Source organism: Lipotes vexillifer, unplaced genomic scaffold, assembly GCF_000442215.2.
Source record: "Lipotes vexillifer unplaced genomic scaffold, Lipotes_vexillifer_v1.1 scaffold749, whole genome shotgun sequence".
In the NCBI taxonomy this organism is placed as follows: Eukaryota; Metazoa; Chordata; class Mammalia; order Artiodactyla; family Lipotidae; genus Lipotes; species Lipotes vexillifer.
The window spans coordinates 2,196,303-2,209,496 of NW_006782834.1; the positions used below are offsets into that span (position 1 = coordinate 2,196,303).

The 13,194-nt window shown below is 42.4% G+C and overlaps 1 protein-coding gene across 1 annotated transcript in view; it reads right to left on the minus strand.

Annotated features, from left to right (window-relative positions):
- Positions 1–13,194, minus strand: part of FAM47E (family with sequence similarity 47 member E) — a 32,258-nt gene that overhangs the window by 14,305 nt on the left and 4,759 nt on the right. Inside the window, exons 4-6 of the mRNA XM_007455440.1 lie at positions 11,311–11,683; positions 8,961–9,088; positions 2,971–3,121 (exon numbers count right to left, since the gene is read on the minus strand). Coding sequence (XP_007455502.1) covers positions 2,971–3,121; positions 8,961–9,088; positions 11,311–11,683 — 652 coding nt within the window. The remainder of the gene's footprint in view (positions 1–2,970; positions 3,122–8,960; positions 9,089–11,310; positions 11,684–13,194) is intronic.

Genomic DNA, 13,194 nt, shown 5'->3' on the forward strand with positions numbered 1-13,194 from the left:
AGAGCTAACACCCATCCTTCTCAAACTCTTCCAAAAAATTGCAGAGCAAGGAACACTCCCAAACTCATTCTATGAGACCACCATCTCCCTAATACCAAAACCAGACAAAGGTACTACAAAAAAAGAAAATTACAGACCATGAACATAGATGCAAAAATCCTCAACAAAATACTAGCAAACAGAATCCAACAACACATTAAAAGGATCATACAACATGATCAAGTGGGATTTACCCCAAGGTTGCAAGGATTCTTCAATATGTGCAAATCAATCAATGTGATACACCATATTAACAAACTGAGGAATAAAAACCATACAATCATCTCAATAGATGCAGAAAAAGCTTTTGACAAAATTCAGCACCCATTTATGATAAAAGCTCTCCAGAAAGTGGGCATAGAGGGAACCCACCTCAACATAATAAAGGCCATATACGACAAACCCAAAGCAAACATCATTCTCAATGGTGAAAAACTGAAAGCATTTCCTCCAAGATCAGGAACAAGACAACGATGTCCACTCTCACCACTATTATTCAACATAGTTTTGGAAGTCATCACCACAGCAATCAGAGAAGTAAGAGGAATAAAAGGAATCCAAATTGGAAAAGAAGAAGTAAAACTGTCACCATTTGCAGATGGCATGATACTATACATAGAGAATCCTAAAGATGCCACCAGAAAACTACTAGAGCTAATCAATGAATTTGGTAAAGTTGAAGGATACAAAATTAATGCACAGAAATCTCTTGCATTCCTGTACACTAATGATGAAAAATCTGAAAGAGAAATTAAGGAAACACTCCCATTTACCCCTGCAACAAAAAGAATAAAATACCTAGCAATAAACCTACGTAGGGAGACAAAAACATGTAAGCAGAAAACTATAAGACACTGATGAAAGAAATTAAAGATGATACAAACAGATGGAGAGAAACACCATGTTCTTGGATTGGAAGAATCAATATTGTGAAAATGACTATACTGTCCAAAGCAATCTACAGATTCAATGAAATCCCTATCAAATTACCAATGGCATTTTTTATGGAACTAGAACAAAAAAATCTTAAAATTTGTATGGAGACACAAAAAGACCCCGAATAGCCAAAGAGGTCTTGAGGGAAAAAAACAGAGCTGGAGGAATCAGACTCCCTGAGTTCGGACTATACTACAAAGCTACAGTAATCAAGACAATATGGTAGTGGCACCAAAACAGAAATACCGATCAATGGAACAAGATAGAAACCCTGGAGATAAACCCACGCACCTATGGTCAACTAATCTATGACAAAGGAGGCAAGGATATACAATGGAGAAAAGACAGTCTCTTCAATAAGTGGTGCTGGGAAAACTGGACAACTACATGTAAAAGAATGAAATTAGCACACTCCCTAACACCATACGCAAAAATAAACTGAAAATGGATTAGAGACCTAAATGTAAGACCAGACACTCTAAAACTCTTAGAGGAAAACATAGGAAGAACACTCTTTGACATAAATCACAGCAGGATCTTTTTTGATCCACCTCCTAGAGTAATGGAAATAAAAACAAAAGTAAACAAGTGGGACCTAATGAAACTTAAAAGCTTTTGCACAGCAAAGGAAACCATAAACAAGACGAAAAGACAACCCTCAGAATGGGAGAAAATATTTGCAAACAAATCAACGGACAAAGGATTAATCTCCAAAATATATAAACAGCTCATGCAGCTCAATAACAAAAAACAAACAACCCAATCCAAAAATGGGCAGAAGACCTAAATAGACTTTTCTCCAAAGAAGACATACAGATGGCCAAGAGGCACATGAAAAGCTGCTCGACATCACTAATTAGTAGAGAAATGCAAATCAAAACTACAATGAGGTATCACCTCACACCAGTTAGAATGGGCATCATCAGAAAATCTACAAACAACAAATGCTGGAGAGGGTGTAGAAAAAGGGAACCCTCTTGCACTGTTGGTGGGACCACCATGGAGAACAGTAGGGAGGTTCCTTCAGAAACTAAAAATAGAATTACCGTATGACCCAGCAATCCCAATACTGGGCATATACCCAGAGAAAACCATAATTCAAAAAGACACATGCATCCCAATGTTCATTGCAGCACTATTTACAATGGCCAGGTCATGGAAGCAACCTAAATGCCCACTGACAGATGAATGGATAAAGAAGTTGTGGTACATATATACAACGGAATATTACTCAACTGTAAAAAGGAACGAAATTGGGTCATTTGTGGAGTTGTGGATGGATCTAGAGACTGTCATACAGAGTGAAGCAAGTCAGAAAGATAAATATCATATATTAACACATATATGTGGAACCTAGAAAAATTTTACCGATGAACCAGTTTGCAGGGCAGAAATTGTGACACAGATGTAGAGAACAAACGTATGGACACCAAGGGGGAAAAGCCGTGAGGGGTGGGGGGGTGGTGTGATGAATTGGGAGATTGGGATTGACATGTATACACTGATGTGTATGAAATGGATGACTAATAAAAACCTGCTGTATAAAAAAATAAAATTCAAAGAAAATGTACTGATAATGGCACATTAATTTTTTCAAGTGTACCATACTAATCATTAACATGAGAGATGTTATTAATAGGAGGAACTGGGCATGGGAAATATGGGAAATTTCTTACTATTTTTGAAACTTTTCTGTAAATCTAAAACAATTCCAAAATAGAAAGCTAATTTAAAAAAATTATAATAATAAAAAAATTTTTTTAAATATATATGAAACAACAGCAATGTACATATAAACAATAAACATTCAAACATTGGCTGTAAGCTTGCAAACTTTCCAGAAATTTCACCTACAAGAAACATTTCTATTTTAAACAGTAGGAGAGTCAAAAGATTCCTTTACGACTTTGCCTATTTGACTTAGATTATATCCAAACACTGTTTTTTAACAAAAGCAACTTTGAGCTTGACTTGTAAGTATTACCAGTAACTTACAAACTTAGTAGCCCAGCTGCAGAAGTCGCTAACTCCTTTGCGTACGTTTTCATGAAGTGGTGGACCATCATTGCAGAGCAGATCTGTTTCACTTGGCTTCTTTCCTTCATAAAGCCATTGGCCTGCATGTGACACAGGAGTCTTCTTGGGACTAAAGTTAATGAGATCATCAAAGAATCACAATATACAGCGCCATGAATCCAGGTGGATTTCAAATAGTATCTTGGGGAGGAGCTCATAATGCAAGTATGTTTAACAGGCAGGCTCTTGCAAGCTGGTACAAATTCTATGTAAATATTTTTCAAAGATCATATTCTCATTATCAATATCATAAAGACAAGTATATCATATATATTTAGAACAATTAAAGCTGATATAGAATTTTATCACTGTAAGTTAATTTTTTTAAATTATGAGTACCATTTATTAAGACCTATTTCAGGTAAAAACACAAATTACAGTGCTTGGAATCTGTCAAGACTATCTTGACAAGTAGGAGATATCCTTGCCTTCTCTCTCCCTCAGCCCTAAACTCCAGCCTATTAGTAAATCTGGTAGATTTTAACTCTGTCTCCTTCTCTGGACTGTTGCAAAAGGCTCCTTGCTGGGGTCTCTGCATTTTCTCTTAAGGCCCTAACTGCTAATCCCTAATCCATTCCCAAAGTGTAAATCTTGTCTTATCAAATGCAGCTACCCTTCATCCTGGATTAAGCCTCTTCAATAGCTTCTTTTTAAAACTCACCCCAAAAAAGACTGTTAATAAACATTAACAGTCACTGTTCATCTCCCCACCCCCACCATTCTCTCTGCTCTTAAAAACCACTAATCTACTTTGTGTCTCTGTGGATTTGCCAATTCTGGGCATTTTATCTGAATGGAACCATATAATATATGATCTTTTATGTCTGACTTCTTTCACTTAGCAAAATGTTTTCAAGTTTCATACATGCTGTTGCATGTATCAGTAGTTTCTTCCTTTTTTATGGCTGAATAATATTCCATTGTATGGAGAGACCACATTTTGTTTATCCATCATCAGTTGGTTGATGGATATTTCAGTTGTTGCCACTCTGGCTATAATGAATAATGCTGCTATGGACATTCAGGTACAAGATTTTTGAGTTCAATAGCTTCTTGTTACTCCTCCAGTGAAGATCTAAGTCTAAACTCAGTTTTCAGGGCTCTTCATGGCCTGTTCCTTGCCTATCTCTCCAGATTCTTCTGTAACTACACACTCTCTCACTCTCTGAGCTCCAACCATAGTGGCCCCCTCTCAGTCCCATGAATTTATCATGCTCCCATCCAGCCACAGGGCCTTTGTACATGTTATTCTAACTGACTGCAATGCCAACTCCATTCCCTCATCCCCATTATGTCTCAACATACATGCTACTTACTCAGGGAGGTATTCACACAGTCTGTCCCCAGAACCCACATTTTATTCATAGCACCCTGTACCTTTTATTCATAGCACCTATATATTAATTCATCCATCCATCCATTCAACAAATATTTATTAGGCACCAACTATGTGCCAGGCACCATTCTAGGCATTTGGATTCAGCTGTAAATAAAGTTAAGACCCTGTCCTCACAGAGCTTACAATTGAGTAGGGAGAGACAGATAGGAAAGAGCTAAACAAATATACACCAGGTGATTATAAGTGGTATAAAGAAAAATAAAACGGGGCAGGAGGGATGAAGAGTGATGACAGGAGGCTCTTATTTACACAGAAAAGTTCTCTCAAAGTGATCTTTGCGCAGAGACCCAAAAGAAGAAAGGGATTAAACCATGTAGATATCAAACAATGCAGACACCAGGCAGAAAAGAAAAGCATGTGCAAAGGCCCTGAGGTTGGTGCTAAGCATGTATGAGGTACACAAAGAGGTCAATGCGACTGGAGAGGAGTACTTAAAGGATATAATAGTAGAGGATGAGGCCTGAAGAGATAATGGGAACCTGATCATAAGGAACTTGAGAGGCAACTGTAAGGACTACGGACTTTACTCTGAATAAGTAAGTAGGCAACTGGAGAATTTTGAGCACAGGACTGATATTGTATGACTTAAGTTTTTTACAGAATCACTTTAGCTATTGTGCAACAAATAGACCGGGGCAGGGGATGGGGGCTGGGTGGAGGCCATGAGACCAGTTAGTAAACTACTCCAATAATCCAGGCAAGAGATGATGGTATCTTGGAATAGACTGACAGTAGTAGAGCAGGTGAGATTCTAGGTATATTTCAAAGGTAAAGGTGTTAGGATTTTTTGGCAGATTGCAACCACTGTTTCAAAAGCCACTGGAAGAATGGAGTTACTATTTACTGATCTGGAGAAGACAGAAGCGGGTGTAGGTTTGGGGAAGAAATCGAGAGTTCAGTTAGGACTTGTCGAGTCTGAGATGCCAACTAGACACTCAAAGGCAAATGTTAAACATCCATACATAGATGGACCGAATGAGGTGACTTAGATTGCGTAAATACGCAGAAAAGAAGATGTCAGAGACTGACGCACTTCAAGGTTAAAAAGAAGGTGAGGAAGGACCAGCAAAAGAAGACTGGGGAGAGGGCCATGAAGCAGGAGGAGAGCCAAGAGGATGTACCAGAGACAAAATGAAAAAGTGTTTCGAGACAGATGATATCAATTGTGTCAGCTGCTACTGTTACATCAAGTGGTGATCACTGAGAACTGATTAGGTAACATAGAGGCCATTGGTGACCTTGACCCAAGGGAGATCCAGTGGAGTGCTGATTGCTGAGTTCAAGAAAGAAGGAAAGAGGAAGTGAGTATGGACACCTCTTTCAAGGAGTTCTGCTCTAAAGGAAAGAAGAGACTATAGAGTTAAAGAAAGTTGTTTTAAAGATGGGAGATATTACCTCATGTGGGAGGCTGCTAACGGCTCCCAAAGAGATCAGGTGCTGATCTTTGCAACCTCTAAAGGTTACTTTATGTGGAAAAAGCGTCTTTACAGATATGATTAAACTAAGGAGTTTGCGATGGGGAGATTATCCTGGATTATCTGGGTGGGCCCTAAACGCCATCACAGTGCCTTGTAGGAGAGAGGTAGAGGAATATCTGACACACACAGAGGAGGAGGTGATGTGAAGACGGGGCAGGGAGAGATGTGAAGATGCTGCCCTTTGAAGAATGGAGTGATATGGCCACAAGCCAAGGAAGGCTGGCAGCCTACAGAAACTGAAAGAGGCAAGGAATAGATTATTCCCTAGAGCCTCTGGAAGGACAGGTACCTGCAGATACTTTGATTTCAGCATAGTAATTCTGATTTCTGACTTCAGGCCTTCAGAACTGCAAGATAATAAATTTCTATTGTTTTAAGCCACCAAGTTTGTGTTACTTTGTGTAGCAGCCATAGGAAACTGAGAATACACTGACAAAAAAACCCTCGCCATTATATAATTATACATTCATTCTGTGATATGACAATTTATTAACACATTAATTTTTTTCATTTTCTCTATACTTTACCTTCTTCCCTCTTAAGTAGATAACTCATTAGCTTGAAATTTCTTGCCCTGGAGATTTTTGCAGGGTTGACCAAGAAAACTGCCTAAGTGAAAGACAGATCTTATATTGTGTAGAAACCCAAGCTCACTGAAGTAATTATGTAGGTGTTGAGATGGGATGGGGAGAGTGGGGTGGATGCACAGAGTGTGACAGAAACAGCAAAGGGTTGAGAAAAGAAAGAGTCCCCAAAACCAGAAAGAAATTAAATATCAATTTAATTGCCTCTGCAATTGCTAGAGGCCTATCCCACTTTCTTACACTACAAAAAATGACCACGACTGAATGTTTGCTGTTCAGTGGGATGAGGGCTTGGTGTCAGATATAAATAGAAATAAAAGAAAAGTAATATTTCATAAACATATGGCTTTGTGAACAAAGACTCAATGCCCTCGATATTTAATGCTTTCTTCCACACCAGTCTGCAATCACCACGAAGATGGGGTCCTAACTTGTTTACCACTGTGTCCTCAGAGCCTAGCACTGACCATGACCCATAGTAGGTGCTTGATAAATACTGTTGATCTTTTTGCATAAATAGAATGAGCTAGTGGTCCCTGAGGGTCAAGAATTCAAAGACGCTCACAGGGCCACACTGACCCACACTGTTGGAGTCTCCAAGGGGACCCCCTACTTACAACACTCCTCCCTCTTCCCCACCCACATTCTAAGCACTGAAAAATAATACAAAGAGCAAAGACAAAAGACAAAATGTCCCCTTCATCACTGGCAGCAGCCATGTTCGAGCACTTGGGTTCAGGTCCAAGAGGACTTGCTAACTGAAATCCAGAAATGGGCAGACTGTCCCATCCAGGCAGCAGCGGCATGGACCAGGGTGGGGCTCCCCTCAAGAAGGAAGGAAGAGAGGAGATCTCGTGCTTCCATGGGCCATCTTGCTTTCCAGTAGAAGGGCAGAGCTGAGAGGAGTGTGCCCAGTTGTTCTCCCCAGACTGACCAGGGGTACACTAAGGGGCCAGAACAGTGGGGCTCCTGTCACCTTATGTCCCACCCTAATCAACATGTATAATTAATCAGTGAATTCTCTCTCACTCCACTTCCATGTAGCTAACTCATGTGACTAGCAAAGCTCTCCGTGGCCCCTTCCACACACCCTGGCCGTGGTCCTGGGTCCTATGTAAGTGGCCTGGGTGCTGTGGCTGGGCTGCCCTCTAGTTCACCCATACGCTTCAGTGCCTGCCAGTGACCGCATTAATTTCAACAGTCAAATGCATATCCCAAATCTGTTTGTGTCAAGTATACTTATCATGGCATTTACATTTTAAATTAAATAATATGTGAATGGGGAAAACAAAAGTGTGATATGAAAGAGAGCGGTTTCTATGAAAATTAAGCTTAGTGTTTTGGAAAGGTTCAAGGAAGGTGGCATTGCTGATGTAGTTTATGCAAAAGAGATGACTGGGAAACTCCAAGCAGCAGACCCTTACTCCAAAAAAGGCTTTATAATAAAAGACTAGCAAGTGAATGTACAGTTATGTTTTAGGGTAAAGCAAAATGTGTCAAGTATCATCTTCTGCAATTCCCTATGTTAGCCTCTTGGTTGGCTGGTTTGGTTGGTTGGTTATTCAACCAACTACTGGTCTCAGTCCTGTTGAATAAAAGGGCTTCTGCCACAGATAATGCAGAAAGCCACTGTGGGCTCATCAAAGTCAATCAGGTTTTCTGCAGTTTTCTTCCTCTCCGAAGGCTGTCCTACAGTCACGCAGATACACCCGCACTCGCTCCATAGCTGGCTAATTCACATCCATTTATGAAGTAAACACTATTCAGAGCGGGACCCGAGGCTCCCTTCCCTCCTCCTCAGGAACTTATTTACTTTTGCTTCTCTTATTTATTCTAAAGATTCTTAATTATTCCTAAAATATTCTAAAGATGAGAAGCTTTGAGAAGGTAACTACAGATAGTCACTGACTTATGATGGTTCGACTTACAATTTTTCTATTTCATGATGGAGTAAAAGCAAGCAACGTTCATTCACTAGAAAATGCACTTTGAATTTGGATCTCTTCCTGGGCTGGTGATATGCAGTGATGATACTGTCTCGTGATGCTGGGCTGCGAACCACAGCTCCCCGTCAGCCACGTGATCACAGGGCAAACAGCCGATACACTTACAACCATCCTGTACCCACACAACCATCCTGTTTCTCACCTTCAGTGCTGTATTCAATTAATGACATAAGATATTTGACACTTTATTATACAAGAAGCTTTGTGTTAGATGATTTTGCCCAACTGTAGACTAATGTAAGTGTTCTGAGCACGTTTAAGGCAGGCTAGGCTACGCTATGATGTTTGGTAGGTTGAGTGTATTAAATGCATCTTTGACTTATGGTATTTTCCATTTACCATGGTTTATGGAGACATAACCCCACTGTAAGTCAAGGAAGATCTGTACTAAAACGTTTCACCACGGGACAGGAATGAGTGAGAGGTTAAGAATGATACTTACCGCCCCAGGTAGACTTGGGTAGAACGTTTTTTTAAAAGTTTTGTGGGTTCCTTCATTCTTTTCCGGATGCCCTGACAATAACCCCACGTGTGCTCCAGCTTCCTGTCAGGATCCAGCACTTCCAGCACCTTTAAAAAGAGTTACAAACAGAAAACAACTTTGGAGGAAAGAAAGATGAGCTGAAAAGGGTGCCCCTTGATTCTAAAACAGAATGGACCTAGTCATCCCTTTCCTTTTCCTTTTCAGCTGGTCAATTCTGTTTATCAATTCCAGTGCAAATACAGCGCTGGGTGCTGCAAGTAAACGTCCGTCACCTAGACATTAGCTATGTGGCCTTTTTACTGAAGTTCCGTCTCCTCTAGATGGAACAGTGCCTCTGGATCCACCCGGACCCCACTGCCCCATAGAAAAAAGTGTCTCTAGAGGATTTCTGTTTATTTGACTGCCCATCATCCATTCTTCCTCCTATGAGTAACAGTCTGTAGAGTTTTCTTTGGAGAATCATGTCTCTCTCCACTCTCAGTCCTTGTGATCTGAATTGGCCTGACCACTCATCACTCTGCAGTCTGACCAGGTTAATCAGGCCCACAGTGACTGGCTTAGGAATGGGTACAAGACCCAAGTGAGACCCAGGGAAATTTGGTCATGGAATTTTGCTGGAACCGTGCAAAAAGAGGTGGTGTTTTTCTGGGTAAAATTTACATCTAGAGCTGCTGGTGGCCATCATAGCACCACAAGAAGAGATCCTGCTTCAGAAGGAAGCCAACACATTTGTCTGAGGAGGTCAGGCATGGGAATAAGAGCCACAGTCCCATGTGCCCTCTAAGGAGGTGTGCAAAAAATCTCTTTGTCATGGACTCAGAAGCTCTGGCCCGCAGGAGGCAGTGAAGGAAAGCCCAGGGGGCAAATCATTGATTAGAAATTCCAGTTGTCCTTTCTACAGACTTCCCTGACACTAATCACTTACTCATTCATTCATTCATTATCCATAAATATTTATTGAGTGTCTACCATATGCCAGGTATTGGTGGTACACAGTGAAAGACACAGATAAAATCCCTGCCCTTGAAAGGCCCTGCCCTTGTAGAGCTTTTATTCCAGTGAGAAGCCCAGCGCTGACAACTGCTAGGATGGAAATAGATCATGGTAAGGCACAGAGGATGAGAGGGAGGGGAGTGCCTTTTTATGTAGGCCTCTCCAGTGAGGAGATAATTGAGGAAAGAGCTGAAGCAAGTGAAGGAGTGAGCCTGGCAGACATCTGGGGGCAAGTGCTCCAGACAAAGGAACAGAAACCTAAACTGGACATCTTGTTCACGTTTGCTGAGCAGCCAGGAGGCCAGAGTGGCTGCAGCAGACTGAGGAGGGCAGAGGAGTAGGCGGTGAGGTTGGAGAGGGAGCAGGGCAGGAATGGGTTGGAGCACAGAACACGCAGGGCTTTCCAGACCATGGCAAGGACTTCACTCTGAATGAGAAGCTTTGAGCAGAGGCGTTTACCTTCTCAACAACTGTCATGCTTGCTGACACAAGGAACAGACTGCAGGGGGTAAGGGAGTAGGGGGGTAGCAGGCACTGTTAGTTCCCTGTCCAATATCCATCCTGCCCCCTTTCCTTAAATCTAATAGAATTTTGTCCTGGATTTTGTTCAGTGCTGCAATAGCCACCCAAGAAATTCAATTTTCTAGACTCCCTAGCAGCTATGAGTGGTCAGATGAATGAGATGTTTACTGGGAAAGCTACTATTTGCCTAATTAAAAGAGTCAGCTGGCATGCAACTTTTAAACTCTGCCCCTTCCCCTTCTTGTCTGAAAGACAAACTCGATGCCTGGAGGTGTGGAAGCCATTTTGAGCTATAAGGATAAGAGAAATATGCTAAGGACATTAGACCTGCAAGTTAAAAGAAGCCTGGGACAGAGGCGACATATTGCAGCTGCTGCCCAGCCCTAGTCTTGGCAGTCTGGTGAGATTTCCCATGACATTTCACGTGCTCAGGTGCCTTTCTAGCCATCAGTTAACAATTCTCACGGACACCTCACAAGACCAGGCTAACGTGACAGAAGCAAGACTGAACAATTCCTCCACTCTATTCTCCCCCTAAAAAGTCACAAGCAAAGTAGACTGGTAGAGCTTCAGGTGTAAAGAAGTCGGACACTTCTGGTTTGCTGGGCCTTTATAAGTTGGATGGCCTCATAGGAAGCACAGGGAGCGGCGGGTATGTTGCTGCCATTTGCACGTCTTAGAAAGCTGCTCCAAAGCCCAGGAGAACTGCCCCCCCTGGGGACACATTCATCACCCTCACCCTCTGGAGGGAACTCCCCAGGCATCTAAGGAGCAATATGCCCCAGGTGGTCACCTCTGCGGGCATGTCTTCCTCCAGGTCCGGGTAGAGAGCCGAGGGGTGCGGGGTCGGATGGGCCTCAACGTCCGCCAGGAAGTCCTTCCGCGCCTGGCGGGCCGGTGAGAGCGTGGAACACAGGCCTGCTTCCCTAGGTAGCATGTCCCTCTGGCTCCTCTTCGGGGCAGGTTGGGGAGCTCTGTGATAAATCTGGGGGAGAAAGCCCTCCTCGGGGCCCTGAGTGATCACACCTCCGCAAGGCGGGCAGCCTTTCCGGAAGTCATCCAGTCGCGTTCTCACAAATCTCCACCGCCGGCTGTTCAGTGACGTGGGGCGTGGCGACCTGCGCCTGTGCTTTGTGAAGCACTTGGACGGCAGATCTTCTCTGTACCTGCGAGACAACATGCCGGTGTTATGGACCACAAGGACCACAAGGGTGGGAGAAGGGGGTTGTGAGCAGGCTGGCCTCCACCTGTTTCAGGAGAGGCGGGGGAAGGGAGGGTCATGTGGCGAAGTCTGAGTTAATCACAGTCCTGGTTCATGGCACGTTATCGCTGGTCTGTGCAAGGCCCCTCTCCTGTTTTCTTTATTCTACGTTATTCCCATATCCCACCATCATTGCCCTCCCCTGCACAAGCAAAACCACTCTAACAGATTTGGAATGTACCCGTTGTTTGCAGCCATCCTTATAAGACCTGTGTATCCTTCATGTACATAAATGGTACTATTCTGTTACTTGCTTACCAAGCAGGATACCATGAAGGCTCATCCGTGTCACTATGTGTAAATGTAATCCATTATTACATTTGGTGGTGCTGTCACCACCATCCAGCTATCCAGTCTCTTTGTGAAGAATACTCACAAGTTGTGACCCCTCTTGGGACTCTTTCTTATCCTTTAAAGGGACACAGTGCAGTGGGAAGAGCTTGGACACAGTGACAACTCGCCCCTAACTAGCTGCATGACCTTCGCCCTTCATTTAACCTTTGTGGACCTCAATTTCTCCTCTAAACTCAGGGGGTCAAGGGTTGCAAACTGGTTGTTCATGGACTGTATCAGGCCCACAAACCTGTCATTTGATCCCATTTGTGTTTTAATAAGAATCATAAGAGTTCACATGTATTGAGAACTTTCTATATAACACGTGTTGTTCTAAGTGCTTTACATGAATTAACTTATTTTAATCTCATAACAATCCTATGAAGTAGGTACTAATATTATTCCCATTTACAGATAAGGAAATCGAGGCACAAAGAAGTTGAAAACCAAACACTTGTCAAAGTTCCCACAGCTAATAAGGGAGAGAGCTGAAATTTTAATACAGGTAGTGTGCCTCTGGAGAGAGGTGTTTAACCACTATGCCAGAGCTTCTGACATATAAAAAAGTTCACACAAATAATCTGGAACAGAAATCAGGAGCTCTGGGGACACTGGGTCCACCTATCCATGGAGCCATTATTGGTATAAGGGCTGCCATCTTTAGACAAGTCCTATGCTCTCTTATTCACAGTCTCTACCACTCCCTACTGCCTTATGTGCAGCCTGCTTCACTCTGTTTCTTTACCCATCAGACCCCTGTTTGCACTGAGTAGTTAGGGCATGAAGCTAAGATGGAAGAGACAGATGGACAAATAGGAAGGAAAATGGGACCTGGATAATCTAATATATCCAGCCATTGGCAGAGTCAGGACTTGGAACCTGAGCAGCTTAATGGCAGGTCTCTCATTATCCTAAAACATCACACTGCCCTAGTCATATATTTCTACATTATTGGTGTCTTTCCTTGAAGCCTCTTCCACCTCCAGGCCCTTCTCATCTATAATTACTCGTTACAGCAAATCTACTCCTTGTTGAACTCATCCTTATAGGCACAAAACTTTTTTTTTTTTTTTTTTTTTTTTT